The sequence below is a fragment of the Theropithecus gelada genome, chromosome 11 (assembly GCF_003255815.1).
Source record: "Theropithecus gelada isolate Dixy chromosome 11, Tgel_1.0, whole genome shotgun sequence".
NCBI lineage: Eukaryota > Metazoa > Chordata > Mammalia > Primates > Cercopithecidae > Theropithecus > Theropithecus gelada.
The window spans coordinates 63,224,044-63,250,944 of NC_037679.1; the positions used below are offsets into that span (position 1 = coordinate 63,224,044).

Consider the following 26,901-nt stretch of genomic DNA (forward strand, 5'->3'; position numbering starts at 1 on the left):
ATTATTCAATTAATTTGCTGATAGTTCACATTATTTTATGTTATAAAGCATTTGGGGGTTTTTAAGTGGGAGTTGTTAGGGTATCTAGGCTGTCTTACTCTTGGAACTGAAGTCTAGATTAAACAGTTTGCCCTTGGGCCGGGCGCGGTGGCTCAAGCCTGTAATCCCAGCACTTTGGGAGGCCGAGACGGGCGGATCACGAGGTCAGGAGATCGAGACCATCCTGGCTAACACGGTGAAACCCCCTCTCTACTAAAAAATACAAAAAACTAGCCGGGCGAGGTGGCGAGCGCCTGTAGTCCCAGCTACTCGGGAGCCTGAGGCAGGAGAATGGCGTAAACCCGGGGGGGCAGAGCTTGTAGTGAGCTGAGATCCGGCCATTGCACTCCAGCCTGGGCGACAGAGCGAGACTCCGTCTCAAAAAAAAAAACAAAAACAAAAAAAACAGTTTGCCCTTTATGTGAGTAGAATACATGGTACTTTGTAGTAGTCTATACAGAATTACAAGATGTCTGGTTCTCTCTGTACAGCTCTGTAACAAGACAGCACTTTTTTTTTTTTTTTTTTGAGACGGAGTCTCGCTCTGTCGCCCAGGCTGGAGTGCAGTGGCCGGATCTCAGCTCACTGCAAGCTCCGCCTCATGGGTTTGCGCCATTCTCCTGCCTCAGCCTCCCGAGTAGCTGGGACTACAGGCGCCCGCCACCTCGCCCGGCTAGTTTTTTGTATTTTTTTTAGTAGAGACGGGGTTTCACCGCATTAGCCAGGATGGTCTCGATCTCCTGACCTCGTGATCTGCCCGTCTTGGCCTCCCAAAGCGCTGGGATTACAGGCTTGAGCCACCGCGCCCGGCCTTAAGACAGCACTTTTACAGTGTGGAGACTACTACTTGCAAGGTTGGGAATGTGCAGAAAGAAACCATTTTTTAAAGATGGAGTCTTCCTCCAAAGTAAGGAACAGCTCTGCCATTTCCTTAAATGTCCCAAACATTGTGTTCTTTGATCAACGATTGCTTTGATCTGAAAAAAGAATTCGGATTTGGTTTCTTGTAAAACTAATATTGGGGGATTATATATGCATGAATGAGCCTCCTTGGCATACCTGTCCTGGCTGAAAGGCACTTTCTGTTATGACTTGTCCTTGCCCAGTAACTTGTTTTCAACAACTGCCTAGTGTTCAAAGTTCAGAAATATCTTTCATTCAGATGTACTCTGAAATTTAGCCCTGGAAAACAGTTGGAAAAGTATGCCACAAACCTGTTACTGCTTGCTTTTAGAGGACAATCAAGGAAGATCTAAATTATACCTTAAAGAGGCAAAATTTTATGCCATGGATCAGAATTTTATCATCTCAGTATATTTTTGTGGAAGAAAAAAGAATTACCTATTAACGTAACTTGCTCCCCTAAAACTAGTACATGGCCTTTGAGACAGTGCCAGTGGCCGGGCGCAGTGGCTCACACCTGTAATCTCAGCACTTAGGGAGGTCAAGGTGGGCGGATTGCCTGAGCTCAGGAGCAGGCGACCAGCCTGGGCAATACAGTGAAACCCTATCTCTACTAAAATACAAAAAATTAGCCGGGCTTAGCAGCGTGCGCCTGTAGTCCCAGCTACTCGGGAGGCTGAGGCAGGAGAATTGCTTGAACCCCAGAGGCGGAGGTTGTGGTGAACTGAGATCACACCACTGCCCTCCAGCCTGGGCAACAAAGTGAGACTCCATCTCAAAAAAAAAAAGTGCCAGCACATATTTTAATGACTTTATTCTTACCTGACACACTTGCTCAAATTAATTTTGGCAAAGGAGTTCTTACAATACATTGCCTTGCACAGGTATCCCTTTAATATGCAGTGGAAAAAGAAACAGTCTCTGGAGTAAGATCAGGGAAAACTGTAACTTTACTATTAGGCAATTGCCTTTCTTTAAAGGCAATGGCCAGAAGCCAGAGAAATGAATCCATGCCAGTGCCATCTGTGGCCCAAGATTTGAAGAGATTATACCTTATGGTTTCACAAATCCTTAAAATCAGGTACAAAAAGCAGCCATCTTGAAACAAGTTTCTAAGGGGCAGTACAGCAGCCAGTATAAAAGGCTGTATTACACATCTCCTCAGTTTTGGGTGGTGCTGTTTTCTACATCTGGTGATCAGTACAAAGGTTTTACAAATGTTTGAGGACCTTTTCTGATGAAGTTAAGACCTGAAGAATGAGTGGGACTTAGCTAGGCAGAGGGAAGCCTATGTGTTTAAGGTCATGGCAGGTGGATGGGGGAGGCAAAGAACTTGGCATAAGGAGCCAAGACGAGATCAGGGGTGACTGGAGCTTCCCAGTCAAGATAGAGCTAAACTTGGTAAAGTAACATTTCTAGCTCTAAAAGAAAACATAAATTAAAACTGAATATTTTTCAGGCAGTGTAGTATAGTTCCTTAAAAAACAAAGTTAGTGTTCCATTTTTTACTCACAAGCATATAGGAGTTTAAGGTCAATAAATACAAATTATTAACTTATGTAAATTAATTTATCAGCTAATTCAGGGAGACCAAAAAGTACATTTAAAATAGACTAGTAAAATAGATTTTAGCCAGTATCACTTTTCTTTTAAAGCCCTCTAAGAAGCTGCCTAATTATCACTTATTTGAATGATTTAAAGTGTATTTTATCATATAAAGCAACAAACATCATCTTGTTTAGATTGTTGATAAAATAACAATTTTCCTTAAGAGAAAATATTTTTTTAAAATCTTGCATTGCAAGATTTCATTCTTAGCAAATGGGAGAAACTATTCTTTCCACTTTTCATGCCTAATTTCTACTGCTGTAGAAGTCCTGTTAATTAGGCCCTCATTACTATATTCAATTAGAATTATTAAAGTTAATTGATATTCCTTTAACTCACTAAGGCAACCCAGAAAACAGGCAATAAGGCATGCTTTTGAAGAAAGGAAAACACTGCACACGTCATACAGTGTAGGAGGGGAAAAAATACAAATAGCTTCAAACACTGTCATGCCAAAGTATGTGACATTAGGAAGGCAGCATTTAAAAAACAATCCTCACCGGACTCGAGGATTTTAAAGCATCTCTATTAGAGTGAGGTAATGAGGACGGATAAATAGAAGCTACCTAAGACAGAAACTACCTAAGTCCCTGTCTTCTACCTGGAACTCACGGAAACTCATTTCTCTCTTAGATACTCAAGAAAGCAATGTTTACAAAATTATAAAAAGCATTTTTATAATAGGTTAACATGGGAGCTTGCATACATAAGTTTCAGAGAAGAAAACATGACATTCAGTTAAATGCAACATGGGCCAAGGAAGACACAGACCCCAGCTCTGACAAGCATAAATTAGGATATTATACACCTGACACATTCAGAATGTCCATTTTCTTTCCCATCAGAGTATGAAGTCCAACAACAATGAAGTCAATACAAACAAAGGTGACCTGATTTTACCTGGTGTAAAGTTTTAGTTAGCAGTACTAGCAAATTACGAAGTTTGGAAATTTGTTGTAGTATATACTAATTTAAAATTTACTCAAATTCCTGGTTTTTTTTTTTTTTGAGACAAGAGTCTCGCTGTATCACCCAGGCTGGAGTGCAGTGGCACAATCTTGGCTCACTTCAGACTCCACCTCCCAGGTTCAAGGGATAATGCCTCAGCCACCAGAGCAGCTGGGACTACAGGTGTGCACCACCAACCTGCTAATTTTTGTATTTTTGGAAGAGACAGGGGGTTCTCCATGTTGGCCAGGCTGGTCTCAAACTCCTGACCTGAAAGTGATCTGCCTGCCTCAGCCTCCCAAAGTGCTGGGATTATAGGCATGAGCCACCCCGTGCCTGGCCTCAAATTCCTTTTTTATCTTCATTGTCTACTTGAACATATATTAATCTGTAAACTAATTTTAGAGACAGTATCTGTTAATCAAAGACCAAGTGCTTTTACCAGTTATATAGTGACATACTGCTTGGATCAAGTGGAAAATATCTCAAAAACACACTCATAACGAAGTATCAAAAGCCTTAAAAGTTTACATATTTGGTAACCCAGCAATTCTAAGAATTTAAGAAAACAGTCATGGATGTACATGAGATTCAGTGAAGTGCTGTTTATAACTGTGAAAAGATGTAAATAGTCAAAATATCCAATAGAAGATTAAATAAATTATGGTTGAGTCATACAACAGAATAATAAACCAATAAAAATGATGCAGAAGACTATGCATGACCTGGAAAAGATGTTCCCAATATATTGTTAAGTGAAAAAAGCAGGTTACAAAACGGTATGCACAATATGAGCCCATTTTTATAAAAATATACATATTTAGCAAAGTAAACGGACAAATGATATTTATCAAAATATTAACATTGGTTCTTTCAACATAGTAGGATGATTGTTGATTTTGCTTAACTACTCCCCCATTTTTTCCTATTTGAATTTACTATAATGAAGATTGCTTTTTAAATGGATAGTAGGAGATGAGGGCATTATTAACCTCTGATTAGCCCAAATATACTCCTAATGGTCCTTCTGGCAAAGTAAATGTTTCTATTCAGCCTATATCTGGGAAATTGCTTCGACCTTATAAATCTGAGTGTCCTTCAAAGATGATATTCACTCCAACTTCCTTTTAGGCAAACTATACAATAGCAATTTTTGATATTAAAAACTTAAAAAAAACCCTCAAGTTAATTAACACCAAAAAGAATAGCTGAGAAAATACAAATCCTCACTTTTCAAAAAGAAACAATCCGAGTACATACTACTAAATTATACAAAGTTACATTATCTAAGTTTAGTTTATTGCAAAGATGAAGACAACACACTAGAAGTTGGCAGCTTCTGCTTCACACCGTTCACAGCACTCACTCTGTTCTCCATTTCATTCACTCACCCATGCAAAAGGTCTACACACGCAATGATGTCTGATGTTTCTTGGTTTCCATAGTGTAACAGGAAACTTGACATTTCAATTAAAAAGGTAAAATGAAGACATTTACCATCAGACTATAAAATTCCTCTTCTGTAAGAGGATACTATAGTACTTGAAGATATGATTTGAAACAAAATCATGTACCAAATGAAAGGGGCACCATTTCAAGAGCACTAGGACTACATTAAACTTAAATGTATTCCAACATTCTTAAAAATGTAACTCAAAACCAAATCTAGTCTTAAAAAAGCTCCAATAACTAAAACTACATTAACAGGCACGATGAACAGTGTAAACACTGTTAACGGGCACCAAGTTTAACAGGGCAGACAATATTTGCTTCTGCATTCACACTTATTCAATTACATTTTTCAAAAAAATGATGCTGCTTAAACTATTAATGTTTTACCAAAAAAAATAATTTTAATAAATACAGCAAATGCTAGAAATCTAGCTAGGTTATCATGCAAGGTATAACCAAGACAAACTCAAATTTGTAATAAAGGCAACTTGCATTCAAAATGAACTCTACCCTTATATTTTATTAAAAGGGCAAACATCATGAATTAACCCAGCTGCTTACTTGAATTACAAAAGTAACATGATTCAATATGAAAATAAGAAACTGTCTACAAATCTCTGACAGTAATAAATTGCAATATACAATGCATACAGGAGTCATACAGAGCAACAAACTCTCGTACAAAACAAAAATATTTTAATACCTTTAAAATCCAAATTTTTCTTTAAAATCATTCATGAAAAAGATTCTCAAGTCAGAATTAACACCTCAATTAGTCAAGCATCAGGAAGCTACATTACAGCTATTAATATACAAAGATACATCTTTTCACCAGTCTTTCCTTCTGATGTCTCTGTTCCAGAATCATACAGACTCTCATTTCTCTACACTCCCCATTCCATCATTTCTTCAGATCATGAAAACTGAATTTGCTGAACACCAGAAATCTAAGATTAGAAAATTTAAATTGGACAGAATTAAAGAAAAGGAGATTAAAAGTACAATATCCATATTACAAAAATTCAGTGAATAAAAAGACAGTAACAAGTAAGTCTCCTTCCCATTTCTTGTGTATCTTTCTAGAAATCTATGGAAATATGAATATATGCTTATTTTTAACTATTAAGAGAACACTATATACAGTTATCTATATTGAGAAAACATAATTTTAATAACCTTCTTTATCAGGTCCTTCATAATGTGTTGAAATTAACTATATCAATAGGTATAATAAAAAAAAAAAATTTTTTTTTTTTTTGAGACAGAGTCTCTCTCTAGCCCAGGCTAGAGTGCAGTAGTGTGATTTCAGCTCACTGCAACCTCTACCTCCGGGGTTCAAGCGATTCTCCCGCTTCAGCCTCCTGAGTAGCGGGAATTACAGGTACCCGCCACAACACCCGGCTAATTTTTGTATTTTCAGGAGAGACAGGGTTTCACCATGTTGGCCAGGCTGGTCTCAAACTCCTGACCTCAGGTGATCCACCCGCCTCAGCCTCCCAAGGTACTGGGATTACAGGTGTGAGCCACAGGGCCCTGCTAATACAAGCAAATTTTTTAAGCGTTTAAAATATAAAGGACTGTACCTGTTGATATGATGTTGTGTAAACCATAACATTTTGTTGTTGACCGTCTGTGGTTATTAAGCCAGCTGGTAACTGGTTAGCTGAAAGAAAAAAAATTAGTTAAAGAGGGAAAAGAACTGTATCTACTTTCTTGGGCTGAATCTTAAGGTTGTACCATTAATGTCTCATTATAATTCTGCCCCATATCAATGATGTAGTCTTGGACAAAATAATAAATCCTCCAATTTTCCATTTTAAAAAATGTTCCCTAAAAACCACATTATTTTATATTGCGTTTTTCAATTTTCCTATCTCTAACATGTACCTTAGCTAACTGCCCACGTGTACAAATCTCTAGACAGACTAGATGAAGTTTCTGATTCATGATTAAACTACACTACACCATGATGTTTGGCTGAGAGCAACATATAACTGAGCAGCATATAGTTTACATATGAGAAATATATATAATGAGAAATTGACTCACCATAGCCCTTTTATTTCACCAATATGAAAACATGATACTCAATTAAAAAAAAAAAAAACTGAGTTCAAATTTATTTAAATCATAAGATTTTATATTACAAACTACAATTCCTTAATATTCCTATCTCATATGAATCTTCACCAAAAACTAGGGGCTACGGAACTCAGTCAGAACTATCAATGAAAGGTTATAATGTCTACAGAATTAAACTTTTCTACACTTATCACTCACTGACTTCAAATAAAAGGGCATGAACTGATAAGAACTATTTAAAATAGTGCTTTGTCAAAATACTCAGTGCTGACATTCCAAAAATACCATTAGACACTTAGTATGAATCACTGCTAACAATCTACATGACTTGTATTATAAGAATGCTTACTAAATGCCTCCTCTGTAAGCTCTTCACTTAGTCCATCTGTAGCTGTGACTGCTCCACCAATTCCCTTTTCTCCTTTCATAGCCTGAGGAAGGAAAAAAAAGTCACTGATATTCAAATGAAATTGTCTTCCAAACACGAATGCTTACTTATGCCTAAAATTAGGAGCTTCTATTATTACAAACTCTAAGCAGAGTATTTATTAACACTTCTGGTTAATTACATATGAAGAATGCTTTCAAAAGGCTAACTTCTAATATAAGCTGTAATCATTAACAAGACAGAGTAATGACCTAGAAAACAAAGTACAGATAAAAATAAATTATTCTAATTCCACACCATATCAAAGGGGTAAGAGAACTCCACTTACAGATGAAGAAATCTGCAAAATACCACCAATATTGAGCCTATAAATCTACAAATGATCCAAGTGATCACTTAAGTATATATATGCCTCTCAGTCAACTGGGCAGTACTGCAGCAAGTTGAGAGTTAAAAATTCCTAAATTAGTTTGGCCAAATACCTCTAGGTTCCTATGATACTGAAGATTTGTAAAAATACTGTCAGGAATTTACACATTCTTTTCCTACTTCAATCATTCCATGCAAAATCACTAATTTAATGGGATTCAAACACTAAAGATATTAAGAATATATTTTGAAAGTAATGTGAATCTGACACCTAAGTTGGCATGTGGAAATAAATATGCTAAACTCAACTCCTTTTCACAAAATCCATTCCTACAAGCAAAGATAAACCTAAGAAGAATAGAAGAATTCAATCAATAATAAGAAAGACATGATTATACCTTCCTCTTTTTATTATCTATAAGACTCCAACCTTACTACTTTTAATGCTACTTCTTTTAAATTAACAATAGCAGCAAGAAGTAACATTAATGAGCACTGAACATTATTTATTTAGTCCCATCAATAATTCTATGATATAGGTACTCATTAGCCTCATTTTACAGAAGAGGAAACCAAGGCCTAAAGTAATTAAATAATCTGTCCAAGGCCACAGAATTTGCATGTGGCAGAGCTGGGCTTCAGCCTCCTGGTAGTCTGAATCCAAAGTCTGTGCTTTAAATCATTATATAACTATGCTATAGTTAGTAATAAACAAAGGGAAAAAGAAAGGACTTACTATTTAAGTACTGTAATATAAGTCAGTGATCCCCAAACCCCAGGCTGCAGACTGATGAGGGTCCGTGGCCTGTTAAGAACCCGGCCACACAGCAGGAGGTGAGGGTCTGGTAATCCAGCATTACCACCCGAGCTCCGCCTCCGGTCAGATCAGTGGCCATGTTAGATTCTCATAGGTGCTCGAACCCTATTGTGAACTACGCATGCAAGGGATCTAGTCTATGCATTCCTTATGAGAATCTAACTAATGCCTGATGATCTGAGGTGGAACAGTTTCATCCTGAAGCCATCTGCCCCTCGCACCCCTCCCCTGACCCCAGTCCATGGAAAAATTGCTCTCCGCAAAACAGGTCCCTGGTGCCAAAAAGGTTAGGGACTGCTGATATAAGCAATTAAATAATTCTGAGAAATGTTACATAATTTACTACAAAATGAATTTTTTAAACAAATAATACATTTAAAAAGTTGAAGTAAATAACATCTCTTATTTTCTTAAAAGCACAAAGGGGGCCGGGAATGGTGGCTCACACCTGTAATCCCAGCACTTTGGGAGGCCTAGGCAGGTAGATTACCTGAGGTCAGGAGTTTGAGACCAGCCAGGCCAACATGGTGAAACCCCGTCTCTACTAAAAATACAAAACTTAGCCGGGCATGGTGGCACATGCCTGTAGTCCCAGCTACTCGGGAGGCTGAGGCAGGAGAGTTGCTTGAACCCAGAAGGCAGAGGTTGCAGTGAGCCGAGATCTTGCCACTGCACTCCAGCCTGGGCAACAGAGCGATACTCCATCTCAAAAAAATAAAAAAAGAAGGGAAAAAAAAAGCACAATGGGAGACATTTTATTTACCTCTCTGAATTTCTGAAGGTATAATTTCAGAGGTTCCACATAACTGTCAAAGCCTAAGGTAGACATAGCAAAGAGAATATCTTCTCCGTTGATTGTTTTCCGTTTCTCTTGATGGCACCTTTCGCTTGCCTCAGATGTTATAAAGCTGATGAACTCACTCACACACTCTTGAACACATTCTTTGGCATCTTTTGCAATCTGAAGAGAAAATCATAGGTAAATTACAGAAACTATAACCATCACCTTCCTAACAACCTACAAAAATAAAAGCCTATTCAGAAGAACACATCTTCACCTGATGACTATTAAATCTCATAAATATATGTTGTAACATTAACACAATGTGTGCTATCAAAAGTCCACACCTGAGTCACAATAAAAACTAAAATACAACTGAAAGAAGCCTTGACAACTATTTACAGAAAACAAGTCTAATTTAGATATAAAAGAGCACCAGGCACGGTGACTCATGCCTATAATCCCAGCACTTTGGGAGGCTGAGGTGGGCGGATCACCTGAGGTCAGGAGTTCGAGATCAGCCTGGCCAACATGGCGAAACCCCATCTCTACTGAAAGTACAAAAAATTACCCGAGCATGGTGGCGGGTGCCTGTAATTGCTGTTACTCAGGAGGCTGAGGCAGGAGAATTGCTTGAACCCAGGAGGCAGAGTTGCAGTGAGCTGAGATTGAGCCACTGCACTCCAGCCTAGGCAAAAAGAGTGAGACTCCGTCTCAAAAAAAATTTTTTTAATATTTAAAAAGATATAAAACAGCAATCACTGGATGTTCCTACCACCCCACAGAGGATGAAAACTCTTACTAACCCAGTACCCCTGGAAAATCAATTCCACCATGCATATTTTGTGGGTGACTTAGGTACCACTTCTCTGCTAGGGCAGAGAAGTGAATTCACAAAAAGCTTGGAAAAGAGAGAAATAATAATATATGGTGACTGACTTTTTTATTATTTGGGATACACAGTGTCAGATACAGGTTTTGAGTTTACTAAAAAGCCTGCCTAAAGAAGCACACATCTGCCACTTCATTATAAAAACAATTTTTCCCTTAAGGGTCTGGGGGTCTAAAAATGAAACTCCAATGGATTAATCAAGCAACTACAAAACCACCTGTAACAGCAATACCACTCAAAATCCCTGCTGAAACACACTGTCTTTCACTGCCACGCCTATTTTACATACTGGAGAAAGTAAGCAAGAACTGCACAAATGCAGTCAAGCAAGATAATATAATGTGAGCCACATATGTAAGTTTAGATTCTCTAGTAGCCATATCAAAAAAAAGTAAAATTAATTTTAATATATTTAACCCAATATATCAAAATTATTACCATTTAAACATAGAATCAATTTTTAAATGAGAAATTTTAATTCTTTTCTTCACACTAAGTCTTCAAAATCTGGTGTTTCAAATTTGCAGCACATCTCCCTTCAGACCAGCCACATTTCAGGTACTTCTGAGCACATGGCTTGTGGCTACGGTACTGACCAGTGGCAGCCATAGCCTATGTAAGCAATAATCAGCATTTGTGCTTTTTTTCCCTTAAAACATAAGGACAAAATTCTCAAACTGAAAGCTCTAGGCTTAGTGATGTATTTTAATAGTATATTTATTTGCAAGCTTTATTACTTCCATAAGTCTTTTTAAACTATAAAATGACAGAAAAATTACCAATAGAAAATGATATAAAACATGTGAATTTTAATTCAGACCAAGCGATGAGCAGTGACAATGAGTTTTTAAAAGTTCTAAGAAGACAAAACTACTTAAAAAAAAAAAAAAGTATCAGTTTAAATGTATCTTGGTATCTATAATTACGTAAAAATAGCTGTTTCCAAATACCAGAATTTGTTTTGGAAAATTCTTTTTTTTGAAAAACAAATCTTTATTGTCTAGAAATATATATATAAAAAAAAATCCCCAACAAAAGATGCTATTCTCTCATTTCCCCATCTTCTTCCTCTTCTTCCACACCTCTGATATAAAGGACATTATTACACCTTATTAAAACTTCACCCAGATGTCCAGACAAAGCTCCATCTATGTATTCTTCTGTATTTGCAAGCTGCATGTTCATGTAGCCATCTACAGATACCAGATAGCCCTTGTACTCCATTCCCCACTTAAGTTTCACCATCACTGGCTTTCCTGTTAGTCCACTGAGGAAAGGTTTGGGATTGAGGGGTAAACTCATCGTAACCACGGCCGAATATTGCAGGCTACTCACTGCAGACCAGGCTGCCGCTTGTCTCTCGTGACTACAGCAGGTACCCCAGGTCCCGAGCCGCTGAGTTTTGTTTTGGAAAATTCTTATTACATCTATATCAGACCAATACAACCTAAATTTGCTGCAACATTATGCAAGTTACAGCTTCAGGCTGGGTACAGCGGTTCACGCCTGTAATCCCAGCACTTTGGGAGGCTGAGGTGTGTGGATCACCCGAGGTCAGGAGTTCGAGACCAGCCTGACCAACATGGAGAAACTCCGTCTCTACCAAAAATACAAAATTAGCCAAGCATGGTGGCACATGCCTGTAATCCCAGCTACTAGGGGAGGCTGAGGCAGGAGAATCGCTTGAACCTGGGAGGCAGAGGTTGCGATGAGCCGAGATTGTGCCATTGCACTCCAGCCTGGGCAACAAGAGTGAAACTCCGTCTCAAAAAAAAAAAAGTTACAGCTTCATACACCCAAACCTGATAGTTCTGACAACGTACCTATTTTTTAAAACAGTCGGGCCAGGCACGGTGGCTCGTGTCTGTAATCCCAGCACTTTGGAAGGCCGAGGCAGGCGGATCACCTGAGGTCAAGAGTTCAAGACCAGCCTGACCAACATGGAAAAACCCCATTTCTAGTAAAAATACAAAATTAGCTGGGCATGGTGGTGCATGCCTGTAATCCCAGCTACTCGGGAGGCTGAGGCAAGGGAATTGCTTGAACCTGGGAGGCAAAGGTTGCAGTGAGCCGAGATTGTACCATTGCACTTCAGCCTGAGCAACATGAGTGAAACTCTGTCTTTAAAAAAAAAAAAAAAAAAAAAAGTCTAAATTCTATTTTATCTGCCTCCAATAAGTGGGAGAGGGGAGAACATTTAGGGACATGACAGAATTGAAAATGGGACACCGTTCAGTAACTGTGTATGTAGACATGAAAGAAATATTTGATTTGCCGAAAGCCTGAATGATTGAAATCAGCAGCTAACTGTACCCATGACCTGTGAATTTATGTAGTTTCGTGTTTCCCTTGTAAAAACCTAGTTAAATTTCTCCTTTACGTTACCTTTCCCGTTTGAGGTATGGCATTTTTCATTATCCTAGCCACATTTGCTATTGGAAGATATATATCTTGTTCTCTGAAACTTTCTTTTGAACCATTTGTGTCCTCATGATCATTCATGCTGTCCTCAGTATCTAAAGAAATAAAAATATTTAGGTTTAAAGCTTCTTATTATTTCTATTTCAAGATAGAAAAAACTACCAAAAAGATCCACAGAATAAAATCATTCTGGTTCATCTCTTAACCCTTATTTAGGGATTAGGATAGCAAGTCTCTTCATAATTTTTACAGAGCCAGAACTGAACTTTTTTTATTAATTTCAGATTCACTGCCTAGAATGCTTTTTATCCTCTAATATATCCGCTAAAATCCTACTTGCCCATTCTCCAAAAATCTCAAATAACATCTCCATAGCACCTTCAAAAATGATCTTTTCATAAAATATAAGTGTTTCTCTATGCCTTTTCTCTTACACAGTTTTAGAATTTTTATTATTCCTCATTTCTCCTATTAGATTTTTGCTACTTGATGTCATGAATCAGCTTTGTGTTTCCTACAGCTTGGTATAGCACCTTCCACAGAGTAGGTACTCATAAGTATTTATTGCATGACTTAGCTATAAAACTTACAGACTGTAACCTATGGCTATTTCAATATTACTAGATTAAGAGGTTGTATGTTTCTCCAAACCCAAGTTTATATAAACTCATTTATGTAAAAGTCTATATAAAACTTTTTTAAAGTTGATATAAAGTTGTCTTGTCTATATAAAGTTTATATAAAATTCTATAAAGAATAGAAAAATTGGACTTGAATATTACTGATCCAGTTGGATTACTAATGTAACTAGTTTTTGAACAAAGCTATAGCAGTGATCCAACTGTTCATACAAGTGACTTTGTGAATTATATAAATTTAGCTATAACTGAAGCTTGTGCAGTACCAATAACATCCTTTTATGACTAAATGCAGTATCCTGTAAGTAAACTGCCCACTCTTCATATGTACTAAGTAAGTAGGCACGGCACCTAAGTTGATTCAATTTACGTTTTTGTGTGTTTAAAATGATGTTATCAGAATTAATTTATTTGAATATCTGTTTCAGGATGAAATTAAATTAATCCCTTTGGCAAGTTTCTTCTAAAAATGTATCTCAATTTTTAAAAATTTTACAAATCAGGTCAGGCATGGTGGCTCATGACTATAATTCCAGCACTTTGGGAGACTGAAGCAGGTGGATCACCTGAGGTCATGAGTTCGAGACCAGCCTGACCAACATAGCAAAACCCTGTCTCTACTAAAAATAAAAAAAATTAGCTGGGCATAGTGGTGGGCGCCTGTAATCTCAGCTAATGGGCAGGCTGAGGCAGGAGAATCGCTTGAACCCAGGAGGTGGAGGCTGCAGTGAGCCAAGACTGCACCACTGCACTCTAGCCTGGGCGACAGAGCAAGACTCCATCTCAAAAAAAATTTTCTTCTTACAAATCAAAATGCCACAAAAGTAAATTATTTCTGATAGGCCAACATAACACTGTTGTTTTGGTTTTTTTTTTGGTTTTGTTTTTTTGAGACAGAGTCTCACTTTGTCACCCAGGCTGGAGTGTGCAGTGGTGCAAACACGGCTCACTGAAGCTTCTACCTCCCAGGTTCAAGTGATTCTCCCACTTCAGCCCCCAGCCCCCTAAGTAGCTGGGACCACAGGTACATGCTACCAAGCCCAGCTAATTTTTTAATTTTTTTGTAGAGGTGGGGTTTCACCATGTTGCCCAGGCTGGTCTCGAACTCCTGAGCTCAAGTGATCTGCCCACCTTGCTGTCCCAAACTGCTGGGATTATAGGCATGAGCACCACACCGAGCCAACACTACCATTCCAATACCTGACATAGTTCAAAGTTAATACTGAATGAAAACCAAAAATAAAAGTGCAAGAAATACAATAGCTAGAAATTTAACTCACCCTCTAAATAATTATTTTAGTTACCCTATCAATTGATTATAAATTTCTCATATTTAACATTTAAACAGGAAGTCGGTAACAAATTTCAAAAGAAACTGTACAGGTTTTAGACAAGGTGTATTTTTATAGTAAAAATCTTTTCAAGGACTCATTCTTTTGAAGACTATTTCTAATAGAAATAGCATGGTACGCCTTTTTAGACTTTCTCATTGAACTGTAACACAAGACTGTAAATTTTCCTATAAAGACAAAAGTAACCTAGAACACCGTATTAATTAAATGTCCACTTTCTTTTTTTTTTTTTTTTTTTTTGAGACGGAGTCTCGCTCTGCCGCCCAGGCTGGAGTGCAGTGGCCGGATCTCAGCTCACTGCAAGCTCCGCCTCCCGGGTTCACGCCATTCTCCTGCCTCAGCCTCCCGAGTAGCTGGGACTACAGGCGCCCGCCACTGCGCCCGGCTAGTTTTTTGTATTTTTTAGTAGAGACGGGGTTTCACCGTGTTAGCCAGGATGGTCTCGATCTCCTGACCTTGTGATCCGCCCGTCTCGGCCTCCCAAAGTGCTGGGATTACAGGCTTGAGCCACCGCGCCCGGCCAAATGTCCACTTTCTAACTTGCTTCATCTTGTGAATTTGGTTCTAACTGTGGCTTGCTTACCATCATGAGGCTGTATAACATAATGACTTCCTCCAATATAGTCTGCAGAGATTCCCAGTTGAGAAGCATCTGTTGTAGAACTGTCACCATCCATCTATGAGGAGAAAAACAGGTTTTCAATACTTTTCAAAGTACTAACAAACGTAACAGATTCAACACTTATAAACTGTCACAGGATGATGGGTCAATTATACTTTTCATAGCCTTAAGCTTACTAAAAGAGAATTTGTATTTCTTTTTTAAAAAATTAATTATTTTTTTGAGACGGGGTCTTACTCTGTCGCCCAGGCTGGAGTGCAGTGGCATGATCACAGCTCACTGCAGCCTCAACCTCCCAGGCTGAAGCAATCCTCCCACCTCAGCCTCCAGAGTAGTTGTACTACAGGCATGCACCACCAAGCCTAGCTAATTTTTTTGTATTTTTAGTAGAGATGGGGTTTTGCTATGTTGCCCAGGCTGGTTGGGAACTCCTGGGTTCAAGCAATTCGCCTACCTCAGCCTCCCAAAATGCTGAGATTACAGGCATCAGTCACCACAAACAGCCTATATTTCTTGATTTGGAAACCTTCCCACAATTTGTCCAGGATTCAAGATTTTCCTATCCATCTTCCCTAAGTGATAAGCAGAAGGCCAATAACGACAAGGAAATGAACCTAAACCATATGCCTTTCTTTTCAAGTGCATAATCTTCAAATATAGTACCACAGGCAACCCTGACTTACAACCTAATTTATCCCTGGAATGATGATCAGCTTAATAAAGCTGGACACAGTGTCACGCGCCTGTAGCCCCAGCTACTCAGGAGCTGAGGCAGGAGGACTGCTTGAGCTCAAGAGTTCCAGACCAGCCTGGTCAATGTAGTGAGAACCTGTCTCTTAAAAAAAAAAAAAAAAAAAAATCAGCTTAAGTCATCAACTGGAATCTACCTGTATCCATCACTTCCAGCTCTCCAGCTAAACCCTGATTTTTCTTTTGCTCCTGCTGCAAACTTTCTTTGCTTTCTCAAAGAAGTTCCAAAATAGACAATATCTCCGTTCAAACTGTTACTTGGTATAAGAAGCATGTGGATTCCCTGCACAATTCTGTACCTAGGCAAGCCAAAAGTACACCCATGTTTTGAATGAGCTCATAAACTCCTGATTCTAGTCAAAGGTTAATTTTCTCTCCCCATGCCAAGTCAGGGTCAGGTGTGGCTCATGCCTGTAATCCCAGCACTTTGGGAAGCTGAGGTGGGAGGATCACTGGGGCCCACGAGTTCAAGATTAGCCTGGGCAACACAGTGAGACCCTGTCTCTAAAAAAATAAAAATTAAAAAATTAGCCAGGTGTTGTGGCATGTGCTTGTAGTCCTAGCTACTTGAGAGGTTGAGGTGAGAAGATCACTTGAGCCTAGGAGGTTGAGGCTGCAGTGAGCCGTGATCACGCCACTGCACTCCAGCCTCAGTGGCAGAGTGAGACCCTGTCTCAAAAAAAAGGAGGGGTCAGGAAGATCTGTGTATAAAGATAGGAAAATTACCTGCACAGACAAGAATAAGAGTTAAAATTCCTAATTTTAAAAAAGAAAGCCTGCTTAATTAATTTTGCTGAGAGCTAAAAGAATGCCAAGAGGGAAAGTCTGGAAAAAAGTAAATCATAAGCCCTGAACTGGCTCCATTCAATTTCACCAACATGGCAGATTCTAGAAGGCTTTCTATTTTGCAAATACTACTACTCAAAATAAGATATCCGTGAGAGAAAAAAATTTAAATGCATTATCTGAATAAAAAGTATAGCAAAAATCAAGTGTAATTCATATACACTTTCAGGCTGAACAAAAAAGAGAAATTTGACCATTCATTAAGGCCCAGGGCCCAGTATAAACTTGATGTTATTAACTGTAAAATTTCAGTCCTTGTATAACACATGTCTTCTCCATCTCTGTTGGATTTTTATTTAATATTAAAATACTGGGCTAGTTTTCAGGTCTTCAATAACATGGCATTTCTTTCATATATCTGTTGACTGTGATGCCTAATATAATTGTAGATAGAGACACATTTCTGTAATTTATATAGTTGTTATAAGGGGGTAGAAAATAGAATTCACAGACCTTTAATAATCTGTGAACACAGGGTACCTATTTGATACTTTTTAGTAGCCTCTAAGAAGTAAAAAACATAGTCAGTGACCTGATTCTGACTCTCCTACCGATCCCCTGAAAATAAACATCCCTGCCAATTAAATGTATTTCCATATAAAATGTAAATAACAATACCACCCTCCCCATCTTAAACTAACACAAATGAATGTGAAACATTGCCCGAAAATCAAATGCTATTTTGATTCTAAAATGCTAACATACTAGGAGAGTATCCTTTAATAGACATGATGATGGATTTTTTTATAGCCATAAAAGAATGGTCAATTATGATAGCTGTGAGTTGACTAGCTTTTACAATGACCTAAGGAAGATCAAGGTGCAGGAGACAGGACCAAAGTGGTTGTTTCAGAACCTACAATTGGAAACAAAACTTTGATTGGGGTGGGGAGGGCAGGCAGTGGGTTGGGAAGAATAACAGAAATTCTTTCCTGAACGAGTGTTTACGCGATACCGTAAATCTTTTAAAATTGGCTATGAGCAAGACACTGTTCAAATAACCAAGCGGATCTGGGAGATGAATTAATTTAGAAATATAACACAAACAAAGGTATTAAAGGGAAAAAGTTTAAATCATATTATCTTGTCATGCACTGGAATTAGCAACAAGATTATCATTTGGACTAACAGCATTAGCCTCTCTAAACCTCAGTCTTCTAAAAGTGAAGATACAAGTATTTCCTAGAGTTGTCAGAATTAAATAAAGACTAGAAAGCTGCTAAAGACAGTGTTTGGCACGCAGCGTACCCCACAGACATTCGATCTCATCCTCCCTCCTTTGAAGAGAAGCCGCACATCATCTGCTTAACTGTATGTGTCTTCGGTTCCACAAGTTTTAGCTTTCTATCATTTCACACCTTCTGTCTTCCTTTCCTCTATCATTCTACCATTAAAATCTTGCCCCAGACTTTAATCCCAGTGTTCTCTATCCTCCTTGAATCTTTCTGATTTATCCTTTCTGCAATTCAAAAACAAATGTTCTGTTCTTTAAAGCTCTATGGCACTTAGTACCTTTCACTCAATAAATCAGCCTAATTTTTGATGCCTAGAATATGCCAGCCATTCGCCTATATATAAGAATGATGGGAAAAAACTTGCTAGATGCATCCCAAAGGTTTTTTTCTAGGTCTAAAACATCCTATAAAAATTTATAAAACAGACTGTAGATTTTCAGTAAGCCAGCCAACAAATATTTACTGAGTGAGCGCTTAGTATTTACCAGGTCCATGCTATGTGCTGGTCACGTAGCTGTCAACAGACAAGGTCTCTGCCCTCAGCTTGCAGGACAAACGTTACATAACCTGGGAGGCAGGGTGAAGGGGTAGAGAACAGAGCCTATTAGTCCTTCCAGGACACAGGCTCTGGAATCGAATCACCTAATTTGAATTCCCTGCCCCTTACCATGAGACCTTGAGCAAGCTGAATGAGAACAAGACTTAACCTCCCAGGGCTCCTGTACAGGTTAGGAGCTAATCCATGTAAAGACAGCATAGTACAATGGGCATACTCAGTAGGTGGTATATATAGCTATTAAAATAATTACAAATAATTAAGTAATTGCTAGTGCCAAGTACGAAGAAAAACAAAGATGTTTTGTTATGTGCTATGTGAGTTTACTCCAAAAGGGACCTCACTAGTCTGAGGGGTCAAGAAAGGCTATCTTAGGAAATGACATTGAAAATGAGACTGAAAGGTGAATAGAAATCAGTCAGACAAAAAGAAAGGTGTGAAACAAATGTTCCAGGCAGAGAAAAACCAAGAAATACAGTACTGGTGGATTGGAAGGAGCTAAGGAGGGGCTAGATCAAGCAGTGTCCTGTGGACAAGAGGAAATCAAATAAGAGTTTTAAGCAGAAGAGCACAAACCATATTTAAAAAAAAAAAAAAAAAAAAAAAAGATCCCTCTGGCTAGAGTTCAGTACAGAAACCGACCTGGAGGGGAGCACAAATAGGCACAGAAGACCAGTGAGGACTATAATGCTGTAGTCAGGGCATGACTTCAGGCAAGATAATGATCATTTTAGCATCAGGTCCAGGCGAGAGCGCTGGAGATCAAGAGAAGCAGAACAACTAGACAGCTTTTTAGTAGGTGACTCGGTGATTGACTGATAGAGCTACAGGAAGACCAAGGATAATGCTGGGATTCTTGCAGCTGGAGAGACAGACAGCTGTCACCACAGAGAATGGGAGAGGAAAGGGAGGGGAATGCTGGACAGCGTAGAGCCTAGCTGAAGCTAATGACCGTGAATTTACAGTGGTGCCAATATGTCCAGTGTGACACTTGAAAGGCCTGATATGAGAATACAAAAGAGAAAGTGTTGGATTTCACCCAGGTAATGAGGCTGGAAGAGCACAGCATGTAGGATTAATGACAAGGGGACAATGATGAATCGTTAGACCCAAGGGAATGGATAAATACGGACAAAGAGTGGTTAAATCCCAATAAATTCATTTTAATGACTATTCTAATTATTTAGTTGAATTGACAGAATTATTTTTGAAAATATGATGTGAAATAAACAGGTAGCAGGCTAAGCTAATAAATCTTTATTCTTTTTTTTTATGTAGCCGTACTTAAACTATGCTAATAATTTGTTCCACAAACAAATACTGCCCTCTTTAATGTTTATATTTATCGAACACTTTCTAAATATCTCATGCAATGTTCACAAGCCTGTGACGCAGGTGAGAAAACTGAGGTACATGAGGCTAATAATTTGCATGAGGTGACACAGTAAATGGGACTGAAATCCAGGGCCTCAGATACCAACTACTCTCTACAGCATTCCTGCCTAGTTTTTCATGTAGTTCTTACACCTATTTCTTTAATTTGTCCCCTTTACATTCTAAGGCTACTGATTATACGTTGAAAGCACTGAAATTAGCTTCTCAAACCAGGATGGTGTTTGTGAGATGGTAAAGAAGTGCACCCTGGACAACGGTGAGGAGCACTGGCTCTTAGGACCAATTCCGTGGGTTTGAAGCTTGGCTCCCCGTTTATGAGTTCTCTTTGTGTTTTCAGCTTCCCCATTTTTAAAGTGATGTTACTATGAGGAAGCTATTGTATTAAAAAGTACTTAGCAAAGTACAAGATACATAGTCAGAACTCGACAAATGTAATCTTAATACTGCCCCCTCAAATGCGGTTCTCATTATTCTTCCAGGCAGAGATTCCTCTCTCTTAATTTACCCTTTTATCTGTTTTCTGGGTTACATTCCTTTTATCTCTCTGAGGATAAGAAATACAAAGATTCCTCTTCTCTAATGTATCTTCGATCCTCCTTACCAGCTCCTTCACTCTTCCTTAAACATGCTTAGTCTCCCTCATTAAGCACACAGAAGTACACAGAGATATATAAAATCTTAATTCTGCCCCATACCCTTGCCTAGCTACCATTCTTGCCCTGACAGTTGTTAAGAAACCTCTTCATTCCTATTTAAACTCCTGAACATGTACTTTTTAACCCCAACCCAGAATGAAACCACTCTTCAAAGCTGCCAGTGATCTTGTCCTCATCCTACTTGACTGTTCTTTGTAGTGCTGGCTACTGCTGGCCACATATATTTATGCTTGGAATTCTCTCCTGCTCTGATTTCCAAAGCGATATTCTTTCCTCCCCACCCTAATTGTTAACATCACCCAAGGTTCTCCTTCTCTTTCTTCCCTTATCTTAATGAACTCACTAAGTATCACTTCTATGCTCATACATTCCAAATCTACAACCAATATCCTGCTTGCCACTCAAGCAACCCATGCCTGTACAGTATGTCTAATATCCCATCACTGCAAATTTAAGATATTGGGAAATGAAAGTCACCTTCCCCCATCCCCTGCAAGGGGGCAAGGAGGGAGATTTCCCTTTCCACTACCGTAATTCTGCTAAGAAGAATACCAGTCTTTCACGCTGCCCAGCTAAATATACCAGCATCATCTTGGGTTCTTCCATCTCCTTCAAGCTCTACCTCATCTATTACCTCTCTAAAAATGTCTCCTAGATATGCTTTCCCTTTCCTGTTTCCACTGGATTACTACCCCAGCCCATCTTAACATACTGTTGTAAGGCTAATCTCACCACAACACCACTTCTATACTCTTGAACCTATTCTCAAAGGTTCCTAAAGGCCTCCTGTGTCAAATCCAAACCTCATTTTCGTGACTTCACATGAGCAGATCGCACATTTAACCTAATCAAACTTGTTTCCTACTTTTCTCTATCTTCATGGTTAAAAATCTTTGTGCTAGAATGTGCTTTATTTAGGGATCGCTGAGTGCATTTCTTTCATTTTAGGAGTGAAGCAACCATGGCTGGCCCAAAGCTGTAACACGCCCGCCCCAGGTTAGAGATACAGTAGCACATCCAGAATTAAATATCCAGAAGGGACAAGTGCTTTCTCTTTCCTACATTATCCTTTGAGATCTACCCTGGACCATGCACCTCTACTCCCGATCCCCTAAACTTAAGTTGCCCATCCTGCCACCAGGCTTTTGCTTCTGGTGATACCCTTCACCAATCCACTCCCACCCTCTATTTCAAGGCTCAGTTCAAGGTCTGCAGGATCCCTCTGTGACATTCCCAAGTATCCAGGCCCATCACGCCTTTCTTCTTCCCACATCTACTGCACTTAAGAGTTAGCATTTTCCATTCTGGGCATAACTGTCCCCTAAGTATTCAATTAACTGGCTAAACAGACAGCCCCTTTACAGCCGGCACAGGTTACCCTGTAGCCTCAACAGCACTCAGGGACCCATGGGAAATAATATATGCAAGAAGCTGAAAATAAGGAAGCAACAGGAATGAGCAGAGGTACTGTCTGACTAGACTTGAAACGCATTCATTCTACCAGGCACCTCCAGTATAAATCAGTTATAATTTTATTTCCAGCCAATTACTATTCAAATCTAATTAACAACCAAAATGGTAAAACATACTTACTGTCATGAAATACTGTCAGAACCGTGTTGTCAGTGGTGCTGAAGAATACCTGTCTAAAAAGGTGTCTAATCTTTGTGATTTCAACCTAAAAGATAAACATCTATTAGGACCTAACATCTATCAGTAGTAAAAAATATAATAAATGTATCACTTACAGGCTTTTTTTCTCATAAAATTAAAGAGGGCATGTACAATTTTGACTACGATTCATAATCCATGGAGTGCATGGTATAAAATAGTATAAAAAGGCATCATCCAATAAATGTTTGTTGACTTGAAAGATTTATTTTGGAGAACTTACAAACAAGTTAATTCCATGGGGAAAGGAGAAAATGGATTTTCCAACATAACCCTGAATTTAGCCATATTCATCATAAACATTCATTACAATACACCAAATAGGGATCAAATTATATAATACGCAAGACGCCAAAAATTATACATCTAAATCACTTAAAACATTAACACCCAAGATGCAAATACACCCCTTATCAACTTAATTTTTTGGTGGCGGTTTTCTTACATGTTTCAGAGTAACATTTAGGCATTCTATCACTTAAAAGGAGGAAAAAATTATCTGAGAATATAACGCTTTCCAATTAAGAATCTCAGATTATACTGTAATGAAGATACATTCTGCACTGAGAGGATATCAAAAAAGCAACACAATCAAGACCCTTATTTATAATTTTGAAGCACCACCATTTTTGACTAAAATTGCATCGAAATAGCACTTCAGTCTCACTGTAAGGCATAAATAGCTGAACAAATTAGTATCAATTGCAGTGTTACAAGTTTCATTTCTCATTTGTTCCCTTCTCTTTTTCAAAGGAAACAATTAAATGGGTGAGGGGTAGGATGCCAAAACAAAAACACATCCTTTCAGTGTTAATTTTAAAGGGAGAAGACATACTGATACGCATCCAAGCATGAAATCTAGCACACAGCAGAAAAAATTGTAGCCACTGAATTGAATGTTTTTAATGCCACTAAAAGGGTCCAGGTAGCAAAGACTGCTTGACATTTGCTATAATATTAAAAGTAACTTATAATTTATTTTCAAATATTAATAGTATCCTCTAACCCCAAAACTGCTCAGAAAAGTCCTTCCTTGTAACGAGAAATGTTATTTTTTTAAAGGGTGTCTTTGAAAAAATAAGCCCTCAGAACACTTAAAATATGGGAGCTATATTTATGTATTTTGCTTGGAATGGGGGAGAGGGGTATGGACAGGGGAGTCACACCACACTTCCTCACCCAAATAGTTGATTCAGTATATATTTAGATTCAGTACATTAAAGAAAAACACGGCCACTTCATATGGTATGTATTTTCTTAAGGGCAGGTTGATATATGTAAAAGCTCAAGGGAATGCATACATCTGTTTAATGTTTGAAGAAATGCAAATTTGTATCCAAGAAAAGCAGTAGTCCCTTCCTCCACCCTCCATTCTTTGGCATCAACAACCAGAGTTTTGCATCAATATACAGTAATCCTTAAATTAAGATACAAGAGCAGCGCAGGGAAGGAATAATTTGCCTTTTAAGGAATTTTGGTTAAACTTTCAATACTTTACAAATAAAACCCCCACTGATTAGTGCCACTGATATTGATCCGTTTGCTTTCATCACTTTATGTTGCTGATTAGTTTCCATACTAAGAGAGATGAAACCACCCCAGTGATTTGTGGCACGAACCACGGAACTATGGGGTCCATGCGGGTTAGTGGGATGCCATTTTTTTTAAAGGTCGCAGGCTACCTAACCTTGTTTAAATTATCCTGTTAGAGTGCTTTGAGCGAGATTATGATTTGTGGGTGCTCTGTAATTCTTTGTTCTCTAAGACTACCGTTCCTTAAGGCCCTGCATATCCTCCCGCCTCCCACCACTAATGATTAAAACCTTAGTCCAATCCGAAGGGCTTCCTTCCCACCTTCGGGGCAAGTCCTGGGACCGCAAGCCGCCAGATGGCTGCATTCTTTACGCGCAAACCAGACTGCGGGGAAGCCAAAGCCATGCCTTCCTCCCCACGCAGGTGCCTGGGTGGCCCCAGCCTCACGGCCCGGTACGGGCGACCTGTCAGCCCTGCGAGTGCCGGGAGGCCGCCCCCAGAGCGCATCCCCTGACTCGCCTGGCCGCCCCGGCCCCCGCGCCCAACGCCTGCCTCCCGCCCGCCGCGCGGCCCTCGGGATGTGCGGGGAGACAAAGCGCCGGGCCCCGCCACAGCCCCGCGGGCGGGAGGGGGGCGCCCCCGGGGGCCCGCGCCGCGGCCGGGGCTACGGGGCCAGGGCCCGCGCCGCGTCTCCCGCCCCTCCGCCGGCTCCCCGCACAAAATGGAGCCGGCCCGGGAAGCCGTCGAGAGCGGGGCCCCGACGCAGCCCCGCGGCCCCTCCTCGGCCTCGGGCCCGGAGCTCAACGGCGGCGAGCGGGAGGCGGCCTGGCCCGCGTCCCGCCGCTCCTCAGCCCGGCGCACAAAGAGCCGCGCCGCGGCCCCGCGCCCGCTCCCCGGCCCGGCCCGCTGCGGGAGCGGCCTCGCAGGCGCGGGCCCCGGCCCCGGCCCGCGCGGGAGGGCGGGAGGCGAGTACCCCCGGCCGCGGCGGCGTTGGCGGCAGGGACGGCGCCGGGAGGAGACGGACATTTCATTCGAGCTAAAGTGGAGTCGGTTTAGGAGCGATCATTGGCCGAAGCGAGACACAAACCTCCAATGCAGCCCTGGTTGGCTCCCGTCTCCAATCGGCTGTTTGGTTGGACAGAAAATGGCTGCGAAGGAACCAGTCCCAGCGCGGAGCTCCGCTTCCAGGACTCGGCCTCCCCTCCCTCCGCCGCGGGCCGCTTCCCTCGGCGCGACACCCTCCCTCCGCGCCGCCCGCGCGCCCGCCCGCCGCTGCTCCGCCCCGCCCCGCCCCCGGCCCCGCCCCGCGCTCCTATGAGGCCGCAGCGCAGCTCCGGATCCCGCTCCTCTTGGCGCGAGGTCTTCTAGGGCCCGGCCCCGGCGCGCTGTTCGGGTTTAGGCGGGCCTTCTTCCCTGTGCTGACCCGGGCCTGTGCCAAGCGGGATCTCTCGGGCCTCCCTCTCTTTGTCACCCCTTCCCCCGCCACGTGAAGGTGTCTCAGCCGCCCGAGCTCAGCCTGCCTGCGCCTGGATTTTTAAGAAGGGGACACCAAGGACAGAAGCCGCCCCCTAGGACGACGCGCCCGGGCCACAGGGAGAGTCTGAACGGCGGGGACCTCTTGGAGCGCCTTCAGCGCCTCGTGTTTTCTTTCCTTGGGTCCCTGTTACCGTCGCTGCAGGCACAGCGCTCCCTGTCATTTGGTCCCTGAGCTTGGGTGTTTTTCACGTCTCATCTAAAGATGCAGACCCCTGCTAAGTCTAGCCAGCCTTCACCCTGAATCTGGAACTTAAGATGCTGCATTTTCCACCCACCCCCGCCCCTCTAGTAGCTGCAAATTGCCAAGCGGCTTTTCCCAACCAGATGACATTTTGGCTGCAAGAATCCGTGGCCCGTTCTTGCCTCTGTGAAGCCAAGCTCCTTCGCTTTCTCTGACTGCAGTCCCAGGTCCAGCTTCGCTCAGCAGTGACCATCCCAGAGGTGGGTAATCCAACACCACTCACTGCAACTGGAGCTGGGGATGGTGTGCCCTCTGCTTCCACTAACCGAGTGGCCTGCGCCACATTAAACTCTCTAGCTTTGATTATGTAAAAATACAGAGAGATCTTTTATTTATAGAGTTCCCACTGTTTCTCAGAGTATTTAAACATTTCTGGGGCAAGTATGGAAGAAAGGACAAATGAAAGCCCCAAATTGTGAAAAGAGGAGTAAGTAGCAATGCCACTGTCATCAGACAACCTGACTTGAATTCCAGCTCCCCTTCTTACTGGCTTGTGATCTTGCCCAAATGTCTGCTTCTCAGGGTCATTTGGGATAATGTATACATAGAAAGCCCTTAAAAAAAAAAAAAAAAAAGTTATCCCAGCACTTTGGGAGGTCGAGGCGGGCGGATCACCTGAGGTCAGGAGTTCAAGACCAGCCTGACCAACATGGCAAAACCCCGTCTCTACTAAAAATACAAAAATTAGCCGGGCGTCGCGATGGGCACCTGTAATCCTAACTACTCAGGAGGCTGAGGCAGGAGAATCGCTGGAATCCGGGAGGCCAAGGTTGCAGTGAGCCGAGATGGCGCTCCAGCCTAGGTGACAGAGCAAGACTCCGTCTCAAAAAAAAAAAAAAAAAAGTTATCCTAAGATCTTTATATAGCATGAATTTCTTCAATCTTCATCAAACATTTAAAAAGTGTTAATTGCAAAAACAAAAACAAAAGCAAAAAAAAAACAAGGAAGAATTGGCCTGAGTTTAATTTCTCCCTTTCTCTATGCTTACCCATAGTGGAGATTTAGGAGTGAAATGATGTGTTCAAAGGTTCAAGGGCAGGAAGTATAAAAACACAAGTAATAGATTGGGAGAAGGATGACTAATCCTTCTTCCAATTATGAATGGTGAACCAAAAGATGTGAAGATGACTACTTTTCTGAGTTTATCATTTCAGTACTGTGTATCTAAA

The 26,901-nt window shown here is 40.6% G+C and overlaps 2 protein-coding genes across 5 annotated transcripts; both read right to left on the reverse strand.

Moving 5' to 3' along the window:
- Window positions 1-3,916: 3,916 nt before the first annotated feature.
- On the reverse strand, window positions 3,917-25,190 carry NFYB (nuclear transcription factor Y subunit beta). Of its 4 annotated transcripts, XM_025402635.1 has the most exons (9): window positions 25,042-25,160; window positions 22,344-22,428; window positions 18,629-18,710; window positions 15,274-15,367; window positions 12,665-12,795; window positions 9,370-9,567; window positions 7,382-7,463; window positions 6,534-6,613; window positions 3,917-5,897 (listed from the first exon to the last, which is right to left on the reverse strand). In XM_025402635.1, the coding sequence occupies exons 3-9, from the start codon at window positions 18,635-18,637 to the stop codon at window positions 5,865-5,867; spliced, it is 627 nt and encodes a 208-aa protein (XP_025258420.1). In that variant the 5' UTR covers window positions 18,638-18,710; window positions 22,344-22,428; window positions 25,042-25,160; the 3' UTR covers window positions 3,917-5,864. The 4 variants fall into 4 exon arrangements, 3 of the variants coding, with proteins under 3 accessions (XP_025258420.1, XP_025258421.1, XP_025258422.1); XM_025402636.1 differs by lacking the exon at window positions 18,629-18,710 and having other exon boundaries at window positions 25,042-25,190; XM_025402637.1 differs by lacking the exons at window positions 18,629-18,710; window positions 25,042-25,160 and adding an exon at window positions 24,276-24,918.
- On the reverse strand, window positions 11,252-11,675 carry LOC112634803 (small nuclear ribonucleoprotein F-like). The gene has a single exon (XM_025402638.1). It carries the CDS (start codon window positions 11,579-11,581, stop codon window positions 11,321-11,323), a length of 261 nt encoding a protein of 86 aa, XP_025258423.1. The 5' UTR covers window positions 11,582-11,675; the 3' UTR covers window positions 11,252-11,320.
- Window positions 25,191-26,901: the final 1,711 nt, after the last annotated feature.